The 18,673-nt window shown below is 41.3% G+C and overlaps 2 protein-coding genes and 1 long non-coding RNA gene across 3 annotated transcripts; 2 read left to right on the top strand and 1 right to left on the bottom strand.

The window, feature by feature from the left end:
• Positions 1-317: 317 nt before the first annotated feature.
• On the bottom strand, positions 318-2,903 carry LOC133892873 (GRF-interacting factor 10-like). Its single transcript, XM_062333858.1, has 3 exons — positions 2,450-2,903; positions 1,412-1,636; positions 318-1,061 (listed from the first exon to the last, which is right to left on the bottom strand). Exons 1-3 carry the CDS (start codon positions 2,706-2,708, stop codon positions 745-747), a joined length of 801 nt encoding a protein of 266 aa, XP_062189842.1. The 5' UTR covers positions 2,709-2,903; the 3' UTR covers positions 318-744.
• A 6,954-nt stretch (positions 2,904-9,857) lies between these two features.
• On the top strand, positions 9,858-11,812 carry LOC133893205 (CDGSH iron-sulfur domain-containing protein NEET). The gene is made up of 2 exons (XM_062334179.1): positions 9,858-10,197; positions 11,586-11,812. Exons 1-2 carry the CDS (start codon positions 9,974-9,976, stop codon positions 11,683-11,685), a joined length of 324 nt encoding a protein of 107 aa, XP_062190163.1. The 5' UTR covers positions 9,858-9,973; the 3' UTR covers positions 11,686-11,812.
• Positions 11,813-15,329: 3,517 nt separating this feature from the next.
• On the top strand, positions 15,330-17,091 carry LOC133893356 (uncharacterized). The gene is made up of 3 exons (XR_009904475.1): positions 15,330-15,912; positions 15,996-16,145; positions 16,250-17,091. It is a non-coding gene; the product is annotated as an uncharacterized LOC133893356 (long non-coding RNA).
• Positions 17,092-18,673: the final 1,582 nt, after the last annotated feature.

Raw genomic sequence — 18,673 nt, 5'->3', positions numbered from 1 at the left:
TAATGTCAGAAGTTGTTCATGCAAAGGAATGCTGGAATTAACGAACCACTCAGTATACTAAAATTAGAAACGTTGACAAGATCTAATCAACCAAGCAAATTGAAATCCGAATGATAGCCCTAGAATTTTTGTTGGTCTCCCAGATATTCACTCATTCATATATTCGACCTACTGCAAAAATTTGAAACCTTAAATCCACATTTATAGAACATAATCACTGTATACCATCCTACCACGGAATCATTGAATCTCTTTTCACATTGCGCCTTATTACAAGTATAAAACAAACGACAAATTTAATCTCAGACATGCAGGGAGGCAGCTGAATCTCCACAAGGCATAAAATTATGGATCTTCCACTGGTTATACAACTGACAAATCACATAATTGTGCTGGCCAATAAAGATACACATCAAACAGCTTAGTATCTAGTCTCACAGACTCTTCCATCGGCTTTCTTGGGTCACAATGCGATACTGTCAGTGAGGGAGGATTTATCAAATCATGCCGCATTGCCTACCTGAAGGCCGAAGGCACGACAAAGCTAAATCAAACTATACACCTAAAATGAAAATTTCAGTGATAGCTAAGGGATGTTTTTGTGGCTTCCTTCCAGAGCCATTTTCCTTGCTTAATGAGGTTATAGCTAAGACCACACTACAGTCTTTGGAGGTTTACAATAAGAAGCAAACACTAGTTGCCAGCGCTGTTATGCTCTTTCTGCAACTACTATCGCTGCATCAATCATGTCGACTCCACAGCAGCTGGTGCTGCCACTGCAAGCTTCTTGTTACTTGAGGTCTTGTCATCAGTCTTCTTGGCACCTTCGGTGACCTTGCCAGATGTGGGTTTTGATCCTGATGCAGAATCAGGCTCATCGTCCTCGACAACAAGCTGTACAGGACGCTTGCGACCACGATGCATATGGCGTTCACAGTATTTCTCATTTGGGATAGTACTTCTCCAGCATCGCCACTTTTTCCCATCTGTTCGCCGGCACCTCCCTGGTTCCGGTTCTGTGTTCTTCCCAAAGTCCAAGCAGAGTGTTGCCAAGCCCATCACTGTTGAATCCAGTTATACAGATCCGTTAGAATGCCTTAAATAACCCACATATAAGAATCTCCAACGTTTATGCATTTAACATAATGCTTCAAGCCAAATTCAGCCGGGTTCTTTCATCATCCCTTAATTACAGGTACCATGTGCATCAAATTGCATTTCATCTGAATTTTGCTTTGCTAACATTATAACTAACTTAAGATGACAGTAATAAATCTATTTCTAATACTGCTCTATATAATGCAAATGACTAAAATGAATATCTTGTGAACACTTTATAAAATATACAAAAAAAATCAACGGATTTTCGCAAGAGAAATAGGCAAATGATGAGACAGGTTAGAAGGCATACATGTAGGGTACTTCTGGGCGCCTTCAGAGGATGCACCAGTCACACTCTTCCATATGGGGAAGACGAGATGGGTAGGCACAGGTACACGGGCAGCCATGTACTGATACACCCGGGACTGCTGCTCTAGCTCCTGAAGTTGCATTGCAGTGAATGCAGCCCCAGCACCATCAGGGATCGATGCCACAAGTGCTTTCATTTCTTCCTGAAGTGCTGCGGCCGCTGCGGCTGTAACCAAATAAATAAAAACTTCTCAGAGGTGCTCAGCTAACAACTAAGTTCAGGGCAAAATAATGCAAGTCCCGAATTCATAGATCCGTGCACGACTCTTAATACTACAGAATAGTTAACGCAGCTTGAGCTTCAAAATACAGGCAACAACAAAGGTTTGCATAACATTAGTAAGCTTCAATTTCATGTTAACTGCACGAACAGTATCAAGGAAAACTAGCATAACAACGGTAAAAGGGAGGCCTTCAGTTTTTTGCATGACTATAAGTCAAAGGAACCTAGTAAAGCGGTAAGAATAAAACAAACAAAACTGTTGTCTCATTGTCTGCAGCCTTCAACCATTGAAGTAAGAAAACTGACAGATTTATACAACAGTAACTCTCCTCACAGTCTGTGCTGCCTTGCATGTCTTCGTAGCAACAGAACACAACTAATTCATTCAACCAGAACAGAACAGAAAAAAACACCAAGAAATCCCCTGGTACTTAGAAAGTTAGAAACAAAAGGCGTTCTCAAATCTTGTTGAGAAGCAAACTAGCACATACAGTGTAGATGCACTGAACAAATAATCCCTGCTTTCCAAGATGAAATAAAGCCGCTGTACAATTAAGTGCAAGCTACCAACACAAGAGGGAAAACAAAACTTTTTTGTCCGGTTTCTTGGGAAATTATTCCTAGGGAGCAGGGAAATGTGTCAACAAACCAGTACTCCTGTATCCACGCATCTCACAGCTGAAACACTAGCAGCATCAACCGCAGCAACTAATACTACAGCCATGGCCGGAGTTTCTGCAAGAAAAAGTACCGCACCTTCCTCCGGATCCTCGACGGCGACCACCTCCGGATCCTCGACCAGGACCAGATCTCTGCACGCGCCGTCCTCCTTCTCCCCCGCGCCGCTGCTGCCCTCCTTCCCCTCTCCATCCGCCTTCTCCCCTTCCGGTTCTTGGTCGGTCCCTTGTAATCCGGCCTCCTGCACCGCTTCCTCCCCCGCCGCCGCCACCACCGCCGCTTCCTGGGGATTATCCCCGCCGCCTGACGGGTTCTTGACCTCCCCCTCCGCCGCCATGGTCGCAAAACGGCGGCGCGAGCGAGGGAGAAAAGGTATCTTTGGGCGCGGATCGGAGGGGGGGAAGGGAAAGGCAGGCCGGTGATACGGTGCTCTCGCTTTGACGGACGGGGGTGGGGAAGGAGAAGAGAGGGGCGTGCCGCCTGGGAGGAAAAAAAAAAAAGACGGGCGCAATGGTGTTATCAGGTGCGGCGTTGGGGAAGGCTCGAACCAAATTGTTAGGTGCACCCAAGGGTACAAGTATGGTCACTGGATTTGGGTATTAATTTGTACTTGTGTCCAGGGAGCCTTGGATGGCATGGGAATGGTATTTTTTAGAAAGGCATGCTTTCTACTTCTGGAGGTGGTGTGAGAGTCAAGAGTGTGTTAGCATCTAGTTTCTTTTTTTCTTGGTGCTACTATAATCAATCATATTGCATTAGATTAATTGGTGTAGTCCAAAGATGCAGGAAGGTTGTATTAGTTTCTTAGACCTTTTTCAAATTGAAAGAATTATGTAAAAATTAGCTTATGTCGAGCAATGGTTTTTTTACTAGGTAACTAATGTTTTGAAACACTAACCATGAAAAATATCAGGTTTGTTGGTCATCTTTGGTACACCGTTTTATGTATTACATGCTTATTAATTTTCATACTCATAGGTGTTGATATTTAATTTCTTACGTGATGCTTGAATTTTTAATTGATGACAAAATAGCATCATTCTAAAACATGCCACTTCACATGTTCCTAAACATGAAAAAACATTAATAGTAGCATATCTTCAACATCTTGCGGTATGATAAAAATTGATGCTTCTAAAACTAATATAATTAATATCAAACCTACAGTGAAGCATATCCATTTTTTTATATGAACTATTTTAGTTTTGAACCAAATTTGTAATAAGAACCATAGCTACCACTGTTATTATAGGATTGTTAAATTATGCTCATGCTTCTTCTCCTTTAGGATTTAATTGTATCTCCACCAAATTTACAATAGAACTACCATGATTGCTCTTGTCCGCTTAGCAATATACAAAATGATGTTGTGCCATGTATAACCCATGCAAGCCCATAGGAAAGGTGTGACATGTCAATCGACAACATAATCTGGACGAATGTATAACAGATTGATGTTTTTTCCTCACTACTCGAAACTTGTTAAGTGATCTACACCAGTTGTCTAATGGTTTAAACAACCCACAAAAGTATGGAATCACATAGCATGAGAGACGTGACACATGCGTCGACAACGTAATCTCGAGATGTATGACTATCCAACTATTGTTTTCTTCTCCTCAACCTAAAACTTTTTTTATGCATCCATGTCATAGCCTCTAGACGTATGCCTAACCGATTAATGTTTCTACCCCTCAACCCCAGAACCTTTTTAAGTGCTTTGCACCAGTTGTCCAATAGTTCAAACAATCCACAACCCATACAAGTATGGCACTACATAGCATTAAAGAAGTGGCATGTGCATTAGCAACCAACTAGTGTTTCTTCCCTTAAACCGAACTTTTTTTAGTACTTTGTGCCATTTGTGCAATGGTTCAAACAACTCACATAAGTGTGACATTACAAAGCCTTAATGATGTAACATGTGCATCAATATCATAACCGGGAGGTTTTTGCGTAACCTATTATTGTTTCTTCCCATTATCAACCCTATACTTTAAAGATTAGTATTTTGCATTAGTCTTCCAATGGTTCAAAAATCCTATATATGTGGCACAACAAATCAACAATAAAATATGTGCCACGTGCATCAACGTCATAATCCTGACAGTATGCCTGTCTGACTTATGTTTCTTCTCCTCAACCCTAACTTTTTTTAAGGTACTTTTTGCGCAAGATATCTAATGGTAAAACAAAGGTCTAGTATCCTTTCCTTTGTTTTGTGGGAAATTCTATTGATCCAGATTTTTTATTGAACCAATTAATTGCAATATTTTAGTAGATTCTAATTTCATATTCTAGAGATGTACGTCTATGAGACTTATATGTCTTCTCCTAAGACTTTTTTTGCAGTACTTTGCACTAATTGTACCATGGTCAAAAAGTGGACTAGCATTCTTTGCTATGTTGCATAGGGAATGCTATTGATCAAGTTTTTTTTTTCATTAAGCAAACAAAATGGTATCGTTTTAGTTGATATTATGTTGTCAAAGATGAAGCTTACATAAGTATCGGAGACCAATTTAAACTTAAAAAAAGGTTCTATAGGATTGCCAAGAGCAATTGTGCATGATTGAGCTAGCTAATTGAAACTTCTAATACTTTCCATGGAAATAATGTGAGGCTTGATTATATTTGGTTTCATGTTTTGTTATTGTATGTTTATAAAGGTCCATATACTACAAGGTGCCACAAGGCTTTGGGATTAAGTTATAAGAGATATTCTAATATAAATAGTTCACCTAACGTGTCAATCGACATGGCTAGCTAGAACGTAGTCAGTTATTGCCACATACATATCTAACGTGTGGGTCTGGGATGCTAGCATCTAAAGTTACAAGCTTGGCTAAGAAATGTTTTTGCATAGTGTTTAAGTTTTGCTTAAATATGTTCTACAGTTTGTATTTGGTGTTATCAAAGGTGAAGAAGCTAGATTAGCTAGTTGTGTTGTCTTTGTAATATCTTTATTTCTTAGAGAGCTCTATGTAATACTTGGATGTACTTCTTTCACTTTAATATAATTATAGCCTACTCAGGAAAAAAATAAACACATACATGCCCTAAAATTTACCCTCTTTGATAATAGAAGTTGAGCATGCTATAGAGAAGAATTACCATCGTTTTGTAGTGCCCTCATGTTAAATATCTCTGTTTTGCTAAGTTGGCATCTCCATGTTAGGGCATTTGCATGATCCAAAAGTAGGTTTAAGATGTGTCCTTCTTAATGGTTTAATACATATTCTCTCATTAAAGGTGATATGTCCCAAAAGCAATCATAAAGATGGTTATATCATATGTCTATGTTAATATACTTTTGAATAATATGTTACTCAAAGAATGACTACCTTTTACATTGGCAAGTATGTGATTTATTCATGAAACTCTTTGTTTATATCATGATGTTATTCTTAGTCGATCCTTGATCGCATATCATTGTGATGATACATAAGACCAGCACGTGTATTGATTGATGATCACTTTTCATGGATCATAGGTATAGAAATACCAAGTCAATAATATGGATATTTATGTTAGAGAACATGTGTTGGATAAACTCACCTTGAGATACTGCTGGGATTGTTATTTGTAATGTGACATGAGTTGTTATCTCAAATAGTGTACATGCAGGATTCTTAGATTTGAGATTGTCATTGATTGTCAGAATATGTAGTGGCATACTTTGAGGCTGCTAAACACTATTACATAACTGGATAGTCATAAAGGTAGTTTTCGGGCTTGTCATGAAACATGTTGTAAAGTGTGAGCGATCAAGATGAAATTTACCCCTCCTTAATAACGGGAGAGGTATCTCTAGGCCTCTCGAGGTAGTTGGATCGAGAAAGTGCATGGTTATGCCAATATGATTAAATAGTTAGTCATGATGAATCCACTACTTGATCGAGTGAATCGTCGAGCTATCACAAAGGTGGCATGTATCTCACCTTGGGCTTGACTGTTATCGTGAGGCGAAGGGATTGGTGCATGTGTATATTAAGGTTCAGTCGCATGATCTTTTGTGTGTACTCGGGAGTCAACATATTCTGCTAGGGATCACTATTGATTTCGGTTTGAAAAGGGTTTCTGAGTCGTAGCTGTTTGTACATGAACCTAATGGGTTACACACTTAATGGGTTAGAACAAAACATGTGAATTAAATTGGTGTATGGATTTTGATTGGATTGTGATCCATGAGAAGTTAGAGTCCTAAAGGGCTTCCAACATGGGAGCCCATTGGCAAGCTTTATATAAGGAGAGGTGTGGGTAGGATGTGCTAAGATTGAGTCACTCCGAAACCCTAGCCGTCGCCTTCTACACGACCTCCCGAAACCCTAGCCGTAGACTTCTACACGACCTCTCAAAACCCTAGCCGCACGTGCGGTGCTAACACATCGGCGCTCGATGTTTCTACCTAGTACGTGTGGATACCATAGAGGCACTGCTGCTATTGCGACACTGATCTTCTCGATGAGTTGATCGCGATGTGTTTGGGACTGGTCATCGGCTGTGACGAACTGGTCGATGTACCTGCTCGTTTGATCGTGGAGCATAACGCGACCATTCGGATCTGGTCGGACAGTATGACATGACCACTCAAAACTGGTCGAGAACGCGACAGACCTGATCGGAAGCTGGTCGAGGAGCACGACCACATGGTCGGACTTGGTCGGGGAGCGTGACTACCTGCGCGGGGCTGGTTGCAGATCTAATCAAGAAGCTGTTCGAGGAGTTTGACACGCACAACGTTGGATTGGTCTACTTCAACTCTTCTTCTGCTGCACTACGCGTCGAGCAGTAACGATCTATGATCTCCTACTAGCATGATTTTCTGAGTGAATACGGTAGAAATTTTTTCTTTTAAGCTAGCATAGCCTGCCCGTTACCCAACACATTATACATACGGTTCACTAATTCATAAACATTTGTTCCACCTTCCATTACAGCTTAGGACAAGTTCGTTTTACCTTCTCTTCATGTTTAATTTGTTTGTTCCCTCTCTTATCTACATAGGCATTGGAGGGCGGGGGCTGTCGACTCTAGCGAGGCTGCATACATAAATTTTCATTGTCATGTGTCCCCTTCTTCCTTTCCTTAAAACCCTAGGGTTCTAAGTGAAAGTTCGAGTTTGAACTTAGCTGATATGAGTTGGAGGTTTGGAGCTTTTTCATTTTGTGAGTTTCTCATATTTGAATAGTTCTCGGATACAGAAGTTGAAAGCTAAAATTTGGATGGGATGATACCTAGCTAGGGCATCCACGATTATAGAGGTAGGAAGTATCCAAAAGCAACTAAGGCTACCTCCATCAGAGGCGGCAAACCAGCTGCCGTATCACTGTTGGGCTACGAATGCCGCCTCTGCTACGTCGTATCATACTCCAGCAGAGGCGACATCAACCGCTATAATGATACGAGAGGAGGGTGGATCGGCAAATTTGCTGGTTCTCTCTCCTCCTCTCAACACTATTTACAAAAGATGGTCGTGGGTCTGAAGGGAGGAGGAGACGGAAGATAGAAAATAGGTAGCTGCTGGAGATTAAAAAAATAGAGGATGATGTAATAGTGTTATAGGGAACAAATTTTTAGAGTATCTGCTAAAGATGGTCTAAGACCATCTCCAACCATATTTCCTTTATTTCGTTCCCTTCCCGATTCCCCTCCCCATTCCCATTCACTTTATTTTCTCTCATCTCCAACAGCTTCCCTTCGAAGGGATTCGTGAAGGGAAAGGAGAGATAATCCCGTCCTGAAGGGAATGACCATGGGAATCCTTTCATGACGGGAACCGTGAAGGGAAACCATTGGAGTGCTGAAGGGAATGAAAATCCATTCGTGAAGGGATTCTGGGCCCTGAAGGGAAACTGTTAGACTATGCCCAATCGTTTCCCTTCAGGGTCCAACTTCCCTTCACGATGGGATTTTCGTTCCTTTCAGCGTTCCAACGGTTTTCCTTCACGGTTCTCATCACAAAGGGATTCGCAAGGTCATTCCCTCCAGGACGGGATTCTCTCTCCTTTCCCTTCGCGATTCACCTCGAAGGAAAACCGTTGGAGATAAGAGAAAATAAAGAGAATGAGAACAGGGAAGGGAATCAGGAAGGGAACGAATGAAAGGAATATGGTTGGAGATGGTCTTAGAGATGGTCCAAGCAAGAAGCTAAAGTGGAAAGAATTCAGGAGGTAACAAAGGAAAAGTCACATCTTGCACGCAATACGATATACATTGATGTGCAAATTAAAACTAAGGTCACTTCTAATACTTTGTTTCTTAGATAATATCTAAGAGAATAGAGAGAGAGGAAGAAATTGATGTTAAAAAATAAACTTTCAATGGATGCATATATCTTGCTAATTTCTTAAAGTCTCTTAAAGCAATTTATTATCTCACAATCATATAGGATTGCTTAAAGAGCTAGTTTATTCAATAAAAATCAAGCTCCTTCTCTTTTATCTTTAAACTACTTAACTTATCATCTTGTTACTTATATAAACACCTAATTAATATATAAAAAATTAATATTGGGAGTGGCCTAATAGACTGCTAGAGAAGAAGGCAGCAGAAAATTCAGGAGCATAGAGAGACTGGAGAGTGGGGACGTTCGGATGAGATGCCAGGACTGCCAGACGCACCCAACGAGTCTGGAACATGCAGGCAGGCGGTCGTGACCACTCACCCACTTGCCGCCGGCGGGCCACCACCGTCTCTCTCTCACTCTCTAGTGTCTAGACTTCCTCTCTGCTCACGCGTTCTTCGTTCTCGTCTTTGTTGCGCCTCGTCAATGGCCGCACGGCGTGGTCCCCACGTGTCTGCGTCCTTTACGCCTTGTGACATGACGGGTGGCACTATTGGAGCCATATTTCTTGCCTTCTTGGTCATGGCATCCATAAGTCGCATCAATGCAAATAGAACTCCATCCCTGATTTATGGTTGCCCATCGCTGATGACCCTTGATGATGTCAACATAGCTTGCTATAGCCAGAGAGTTGCATGGCAACGATGAGTTCGACTTATACATGGACATCGGTGAAGTGAAAGCCCACGGGCTACCAATATCAGAGGAGACGAGAGGAGAGGAGGGTATTCTTCGTCAAAGATGCATGAGCCATACCAACGGGCGTGGTGGAATTGATCAAGAACGTGTGCCATACTTTACCTTGTGGGTAAAATTAAGCTCCACCCATCTAGCTCGAAATTAGCCATACCAACGGGCGTGGTGGAATTGACCAAGAACGTGTGCCATACTTCACCCTGTGGGTAAAATTAAGCTCTAGCAATCTAGCTCGAAATTCTTTGAAAAATTACTCAAAAAAAAATACTGAACAAAATGTTGTTTTTTAAGCGAAGCAAACAAAAATGTTTTTAAGAAGAAAAAAAAGTAATCATCATTGCACACGCACGCACGTGACAAGCGACAAACCAGCAGGGACATGTGTCTTGTTGCCGGTCCATCCATCAATCCTGGCTGCCGCCGCTTGTGCTCGCCACACACCCCAAATCCTCCCCACGCGGCCACGCCCGCCTAACCCGACTTCAACTCTTCAAGTACCAGCCATCCACAACTCCCCCCACCAACCAAACCGATCCAGCACGACCAAGAAACCTAGAACCATGGCGACCCCGTTCTGCGCCGCAGCCGCCGCGTGCCGTCTCTCCCTCGTTCCGCCCACCCCGCCGGCACCTGGCCGCGCGAGGGCCCGGCGCGGCCTGGTGGCGGTGCGCGCGGAGGCGGGGGCAGGCGGCGGGATCAACCCGGACATCCGGAAGGAGGAGGGCAAGGTGGTCGACACCGTCCTCACCGGCGAGCTCGCCAAGCCGCTCACCGCCTACTGCCGGTACGTACAGCCTCTCACCGCCGGATTTCTTTAATTCTCCAGGCCTGATGATTGGTGGTTGAAACACTGTAACAGTTTAATTGGAGTGAAGTCGTTGCTGTGGTGATGTTTTAGCCGGATTAGTAATTGAGACTAACGTAGTCTATTTGCTCGGTGGAATTCGTAGGTCTTGCCGTTTAATTGCTGTCGTACCTGTTATTTGAACGTTCATTTTCTAGACTTGATAGAGTTGCTTAGTTAACCTGCCGTGCAATTGGCAACGTTTCAACTCGATCAAACAATATATCTCCATGATTAGAAGAAGAGGTCAATAAATGAGATCGAGCAGTAGCTTCTTAGAATAATTTGAGACAAATTATTGAATCCCACGTGCTGCGGACAGTCTTTCTTATGATTGTAGAATGCTTGAATCGCATCTGAAAAAAAAGAACAAAAAAAAGAGGAGCTTCAACCGACTACACTTTGAATCTCTTTAAAAATCATAAGTGTACTAGCTACATGCACACTAAGAATTGTAAATCTTCATTCATGTGCTATAGCCTTGAGGGGAGCCTAAACGAAAACCAACTTTCAGAACAAGTACATACGGGGCATCTATCGTACTCTGATTTTTTTTATATTACAGTGCCCAGTGACACCTGTTGTACTGCTGATCTGGGGTCAGTTCAGCAATAAACATTAAAGGGTCAATGCAGGAAAAGTAATAAAACAAACACATCAGGTTTCTCTTCCCCCATTTCTTTTGTTGTGATTGCACAAGGCATTTTATGTTTACATCCAATATTCCAATGGTCCTCAGCTCTCCTCATAATTTGTTGTGCTAATGCGAAGAGATGCTATGCCACATAGCAGTAGCTTATATCCATAAAGTCAACATGGTTCTCTAGAGCGGAATTGTACTCCTATGAATAATCTACGTAGTCATACTATTAAGAATGATGGAAGCAGAACAGTGAATATTAAAATGACTGGCTCTGGAGTTATGTGATCTGATAACAGAGACCTCTGCTAAGAATATTTGTAGGTGGAAGACAACCCAAAAACAGTTTCTTGTGTTTGCAGTTGGGGTTGCACACAAGGATGTTTCATGTTTTGGACATATTTTGCCTGCATGGAACTAAAGAATGCTTATATCTTCACATGCGTTTGTTCTTATCTCACCTATACATGGAAATATCTTATTTGGGGAAATTTGTGTATGAAGAACCCACTATACGGACATTTTACACAATAACTGGATGGTGTCTAGACTGCAGATGTATGCACGTTTGTAGTTCCGCATCTTCACGCCATTCTGATAACAATAAATATTATTTGATTTCTTGGAATACTCTGTTTGCACACCATTTCAAACTGTTATTGACACTGATTGGTTTCTTTGTGAGAAGGTGCTGGAGATCAGGCACATTCCCGCTGTGTGACGGAACCCATGTGAAGCACAACAAAGCTACTGGTGATAATGTGGGGCCCCTGCTTGTTAAGAAGTAGATCGAGTTTCTTTTGTCTGAGCTTTTTGTTGAGTTGAACATTATCTGTATGGCATAACTTACGACTTTTTGTCGAATGTTATAACTACAATAATCTTATTGGTCCTTCAGCCAGAAGGAAACGAGAATTTCTGATGTCAAATGGATATCTGTGGTTCTGAGAGAAATGGATAATCATTCTTGGAATCCTTTGGAGGATGAATTCATTAAAAGCTATCATGCTTAATTTTGTGTCATATTTGCAGACAATTCCTAAGTCTGTGGAAACTCAGACCTACCAGATGAATTATCAAATGAATTATCAAAGGTATTATGCTTAATTTTGATCTGCGGAAGTGTTGAGTATTAGGCTTCTTACAATCAAATGAACTTTTTTGGGGAAATATATATGAGATGATTTTTTTTGGGAAATATGTATCAGATGAAGTTTTGGAGCAAGTTTATGGATGGCAAAAGAAACTGGTCAGTTGAGATGTATTACACCAGTTTCCTACGAATATGTGTTAAACCAATTGCAAGAGCGATACCTAAGTTACGGAATTATGATTGTCGTTGTCTTTTAGGTAATTTCGTGGATAAATATTTTGGTAATATATATGATCAACTGAGTACCAAGATATTCATTGCTACATGCTATTAATGATTGCGCTATACTCTCGAGTGGTCGGAACGTACAGATAACTGCATGTCTGATTGTCTGCATTGGCTGATCAAATGAAGAAGATACAATTACTTGTATAACTTCGTAGCATTTGTTGTGGCAGTTCATGGTGTGTTTTACTGAAGAAACTTTCACTGTGGTACCTGAATTTGCTCCTTTTAAAAGCTCCTTGGAGCCTGTTTGTTTGATTGGGAAAGGATTAGAACCACCCCATCAAGTGCACAGAGGGACAAAATTTGTCGAGAACAGAAGTCTGAACATGGCAAATTTGAAATTAGTAGTCAACCGTTTGTTGCTTCCACTTTTTAAAACATAGTGAAATTTCAACTTTCGTTACAATATTACTGATTTCATATGCATGTTTTCATCATAACATTATTAATTGGGAAAACTGCAAAAAAAAACCCCCAAAAGTCACTTGGATTTTGACTTCCCCCCAAAAGTTGTTTTGTTGCAAAAAACCCCCTCAAAAGTTTGACTTTGTTGAAAAAACCCCCTAAAAATTCAAAAAAATAAAACAATCATTAAAAAAATTTAAAAAAAACTAAAGACAATTCTAAGACCTTCTGTGAAATTTGTTTTCAAAATAATATCCTTTGCATCATATTTTATGGAGAGGAAGTTTGAAAAAAAAAAGAAAAATGTGCATCTCATTTATTAACTTATGTTATTTTAACTTTGTCATGTCTACCATTATTTTTCCTACACAAATAATTATTTAAGTAAACTAATAAAAGTGGTTTCACTAATTTTGGGGGTGTTATGGATTAGTTATGAATTAATCTATCTGCAACACATTTACTCAATCCTGCACGTTACAATAACTATTTCAAGATTTCATGTATTTTTACAAGATAGAGGATCATGTAAGAATACTAAATTTTTTTTCATGATTTTTGGATTAGTAAATAATTAACTATGCATTTAACTCGAATTAATAAATGAGTTGCACGTTTTTCTTTTTTTTCAAACTTACTCTCCATGAAATATGATGCAAAGGATATTATTTTTGAAAAAAAAATCACAAAAGGTCTTATAATTGTCTCTAGTTGTTTTTAGAATTTTTGTGATTTTTTTATTTTATTTTTTGAATTTTTGGGGGTGTTTTTGCAACAAAATCAAATCTTTGAGGGGTTTTTTTAACAAAATAACTTTTGGGGAGGAAAATCAAAATCCAAGTGATTTTTACGGTTTTTTTTTGCATTTATCCTTTATTAATTATACATGTGTTACACGTGCACACCTATTAGGTTCTTCCGTTCAGTTGTCAGGGCTCTCAAAATCAAGTCCAATTTCGTTCTTCTCTTTTTTAAGGCTGATCAAGCGCATTTATCACTAGTACTCTTCTCTTTTTTAAGGCCGATCACTTCTCTTTTTTAAGGCTTACTCCGTAGTCCGACCACCTACGTACGGCACCAAAATAAAGTTTGGTCCTTGCAGAGCCACATGTAAAACGAGATCTCGGTCCGTAGACACGCATCTCGCATTGGAAGTTTGTACGAGGAACCATAAATCCGTAGCGACACTGCCATTTACTACTAGCAAGTAGTTGGTGTATTGTGCTCTGCTGCGGCTGCTGTGCAGTCGCCGAGCAATATAACCGTTCTCCTTCCTGGACGCGTATCCTCTCACGCTGTAGAGGGAAGTCACGTTCACCCGATCTCGAGCGTCCGTGAGATCCAATGAGTGGAAATCCCGCTTCCCTGTCACCTCCATCTGTAACACATCTCGCACCACGCACGGGCAGACTCTAGCGGTCGCCGAAGTCGTCACGCTCGCTCTTGCGGCGGTGGAGGATACGCTCGTCGAACCAGGGGAGCCGCCGCTCACGTCGACGACCTTACCGCGCCTCTCCTCGACGAAAATGTTCCTCCCTGGTCTGCCGGATTATCATCCTAAAATTGTAGTGCCACTCTCCCGATGAAGAGCCTGCAGTGGCCAGTAGTGGCTTACATTGCTGTTGTGCCCTGGTCCTAATCATAGGTGGAGAACGCAGAAAATTAAGCTAAAATTTTTGAGGAGAGGTTGAGGAATGTTGAGGATCTGAGAGTAAATTGACATGTGATTGGAACTTTCGGGCATTGGACAGAGTGAAGAAGCCGTTGTTCTTTTCTCCATGTCTCTCTGCTCCCCCTTGTCCTCATCAAGAACGAAGCAAGGCTAGGGTGGAGCGGCAGCGCACAGTCGATGATATTGTAGAGGAGGAAGCGAGGTATACTGGTCTCCGAGGCTCGGGGCTCGCATGAAGATGATTGGGTGCTTGTAGAGCCAATTCATCATTAATGGCGGGACACGGAGGTGGGATGGAGGAGAGCCACTGGCCAGATTCGCTCCGTGATGAGATGACTCAGTTAAAAGTGGTCTTCGGTGGCATGAGCTTCTGATCAAAAGTATTGATGGCATGGGCTTCTGACCAAAAGTACTGTCGTTGCGTGGAGTATCGTGGCACGTGAAGGCTGACCATGGTCTAGGCGAGTGGATTGGCACGCGCACGTGTCACAATGTACATAATCTTGGCACGCGTATGGTGGTTCTATTCCGAGCTCTTGTGGTTGTTTTTATTTGGAAAATTAATTTTGTTGTACTATTTTGCAGATAGTATAACCTTGTACCACCATGTTCAAACGTTGTTTCACTAACTGGTTCACCGTATTAGGACACTTATGTACTCAGGTCCACCTCCACCATTCATTCATTTCTTTTCCAGTGTATCGTTTTTCACTTTATCCACCTTGTGAACCTTCAAGCATGGTGTAGAAAAGATCAGACTACTGGATGCCGATCTTTTCCACCACCAGCGGTTAGACGGCGTATCCATCGTCGTCAGAGCTGCCCGTGTGGAGTACTAGGGCAACGTCCATGACTCTAGCTTCTCCATCAGACAGCGACGATGAAGGAGATGGTTCCAGCAACGTAACAACACGTTGCTCGATGAGGGCTATCTACCTGGTGGTGTCTAAGCTATCCAAGTACAAGAAGCAGCTTGTCCAGGAGATGGGATTTAGTGGACTCTTAGAAATACCTTCGATTTGCAAGGTCAACCTCAACCTCAAGATGAGCATCTGATCGCTTAGTAGATTGGATCCCACTACATTTGAGGTGGTACTATCTTAGAACTTGTGCATTGCTATCCATGAGAAGGATGTTGGTACTGTATTTGGAATTCCCTATGGAGAGATGGACATGCTTAGCGCTAACATTACACCCAAGGCGATAGAATATCTTTGGTATACCCTCGGTTTGGTTTGTCCAAATGCTAGGAGTTTCAAGTGTGTTGATTTTGTGTTTGAAGAGCACCTTGACGACAAATCCAATAGGCACGAGATCGATAGGTTCAAGATAGCCTTTGTGATATATGTGATGGGTCATCTATTAGCTCCATGTGCAAAGTGGGATCATGGAAGTATTGATTATTGGGGGGCACTTAAGAATGCAGATCTGATAGATAGATTCAAGTGGTGTTGACATGTCTATGGCCATGTTCTGGATGCAGCTTAGAAAGTTCGTGAATCTGTTAGTCGACACCGTCCTGTGAGCTATATTACTAGCTGCCATCTGTTTCTGCAGGTTATGCTCATCACTTTAGTTTACGTTGTTTTGGTTATGTACTATCTCCTTTATATGTTTTGTAACTATCTCTGTTCCTGCAGATTATGTTCTTAGACAATATAGACATGCGGTTGCTGAACAAACCACACAACATCCTGCAACGCATCAGGGATTTTGATGCAGCGACAATTCAGAAGATGATTCTCATGATCTTAGAATGAAATGGTAATGGCTTCCGATGCTCTTTAAGGGTAAGTTTATTGTCCATAGTTCCTTTTAAGTATTTCCCAATAGGTAACTTGCTCTTTGTTGCTTTTATTGGTCATCTCGCTAATTCATATCTTCCTTTCTGTAGCTGGCCACCTGGCACCTATGTACATGACGCACACATTGCAATTAGTTTACATTCCTCCTGTCCCGAGAGAGACCATTGATGTAGCTCTTTCAGTTGAGATTGGTGTACCAACTATCAAAACCAAGACATTTGCATTCCAGTATGCTGCTGACTTTGGTTCATACCTAAGGATTAAATACCCAGGACTGGTCAATATTTCTCACTATCTCTCTTTGTTCCAATAACTGTATGCTCAGTACTTATCAAAATGGCTTGCATTTTTTTAGCACTCCTGCTATGCAATGGATCAGCTAAAATTGCACAATGCAAAGCTGGTAAAGGAGATTTCTCTGATGCATTCAGCAATGATGAAGCACAATGCATTATTTGCTGACTGGCTTGTTGATCAAATGGGACCAATGGTGTTGCAAGCGATGCACAAGAAGGTTGGAGGTAGCGATCTTGTTGAACATCCCAACCCGGTCCACTCGGTACCAGTAAACGAAGGTGCGTAGCTATGATTACAAGAGAAGTGTTAGTACATGTACACCTCCATAGGAACATTGATATTTACTCTGTTGTGCCTTTGAATGTAGTTGTACATTCTAAACTAGTGCAATGGGCATGTTCGTTATCCAACTTTTCAAACAATGGAGGTGTACATTTATTTGCCTTGGCTGCCTTGACATGATTTTTGTGTTCAATGCTACTTGCATTGATTATGCTTTGGCCTCTTTTGCAGAAAGCTCCATTGGTAATAGTGTCACCACTTTCAAGCGTTTCAGATGGGGATTAGACTCTATCGAATCTAAGAAATTGAAGTGTAATCTTGGTATGTTGAAGTTCATAACTTCTTTTTTTTTGTTCCCTGGCTTCCTGAACTCCATTGGTGTGCTACAGCGTGATATGCCTTTTTTTTTGGAACAGATGTCACTCCAAATGCTCCTTCATTTGACCTTGGTTTCAATGAGACTCAACCAAGTTGTGCATTTGTTACACCAAAGACTCAAAAGTTGCTAAAGGTTTATGTTACATCCCCAACACGTAAATTTGATGAGCATGTCTCGTTGTAGCAGAAGAGTTCATCGTCATACCAACTTTTGCCTCGGTCTGCCATGAAACAACATGCTCAGAATGTTGTTCTTGACATTATTACTGTGATTGACGCTGATGACCATGATCCCACTAGCATTCTGTACGACAGGAACATAAAATCTTACTACTACAAGGTGTCCGTTTAGCCTGGTCCATATGATGTGCTAACCTGGTCAACCGCTCAGTGCCATCCAGAACCTCTTGGCGAGGTTGGTTTAGGACTGTACTAGCTTGCCCTGCATCCTTATATTCGTTCTACAAACTTTTGCTAAGTCATAGCCTTAGTCTAATCTAATTGGTGTATCTACATTCCAAACAGCTCTTGGGTTGCGCACTGGTTCCCCCTGTTATGTTGTCCAGACTGGGAGAGAGATTAAGGAAAACTTTACAACTAGAATGATCTTTCATAATGATGTTGTCGATGTGCTAATGAGGCACTTGAACCACCTTGATGTGACTCTTCATGTGGGTTCTGATGGTGCCCGATGGCGCCACTTCATTGAGACTTTACGATTAGTACGAGTTTTGATTTGTTTACATTTGCACAATATAGTTAGCCATTACACACAACAGCATGTCTTACTATGATTCGTTCTTTTTTCTGGTGTAGATGGAATCTATTGGCAGTTTCTGGCCAGTGATTATGTAGTTTGTGTTGAATCAGTTTGTGCACCTGAACCATGACATATCACGTTGTTGGATGGCAACACATCTCACTTTGCTCTGAAATTATGCAGCCTCAAGTTTAATGTAGATCCTACTTTTAACAAGACATTACTTTGTTCTAGATAACCACACCTTTGCTTGTATTCGGTACATGGTGTGCATACATGTGGGATATGAAGGATCACAAGGTACATGTTCTAGACCCAAGGGTGAACGGTGCTCGTGTTTAGCTACACAATGAGTTTCACATAATGCTTAAAGATTCCCTTGCAAAGTGCATCTCCAATTTCTTTGATGGTTGGTCTATTCCTAATGAATGGGAAATGGTATTCCCAAGGATAGATGAAGAATCTTTCAAACCGTATGTGCCTAATAACCCTTACCTATTTGTACCATGCGTGTATATCAAACTCAATGAACATTAATACTGCTGATATAGTTGTAGTGAGGAGAGTGGTGTTTGTATGATTCATTTGGTGCGGCACTACAATGCCGATTACTTGGAAGTGCCAATAGATAATGTTCTTGATATTTAGTGCGTAAATTGTAATGGGCCTTCCAGAAAAAATTTGTAATTAATTTTGTATGATCATTTGTATGCAGTCACGGATTGAACCACTAAGCCGCTCGCTCATGGTTGAAGCCTTGTCCCTTGATGGCAATGAAGCAGCAGTTCCAGTGATG

Source organism: Phragmites australis, chromosome 15, assembly GCF_958298935.1.
Source record: "Phragmites australis chromosome 15, lpPhrAust1.1, whole genome shotgun sequence".
Lineage (NCBI taxonomy): Eukaryota > Viridiplantae > Streptophyta > Magnoliopsida > Poales > Poaceae > Phragmites > Phragmites australis.
The sequence above is the reverse complement of the archived record's forward strand: the minus strand, read 5'-3'. Positions and strand labels throughout refer to the sequence as shown.

Excerpts from the sequence above, each read along its gene's own strand:
- LOC133892873 (XM_062333858.1), bottom strand. The coding sequence starts at position 2,708 with ATGGCGGCGGAGGGGGAGGTCAAGAACCCGTCAGGCGGCGGGGATAAT. Across the intron at positions 1,637-2,449 it reads CGTCGAGGATCCGGAGGAAG|CCGCAGCGGCCGCAGCACTT; the intron begins GTGCGGTACTTT and ends ATTTGGTTACAG. Across the intron at positions 1,062-1,411 it reads CGCCCAGAAGTACCCTACAT|TGATGGGCTTGGCAACACTC; the intron begins GTATGCCTTCTA and ends TGGATTCAACAG.
- LOC133893205 (XM_062334179.1), top strand. The coding sequence starts at position 9,974 with ATGGCGACCCCGTTCTGCGCCGCAGCCGCCGCGTGCCGTCTCTCCCTC. Across the intron at positions 10,198-11,585 it reads CCGCTCACCGCCTACTGCCG|GTGCTGGAGATCAGGCACAT; the intron begins GTACGTACAGCC and ends CTTTGTGAGAAG.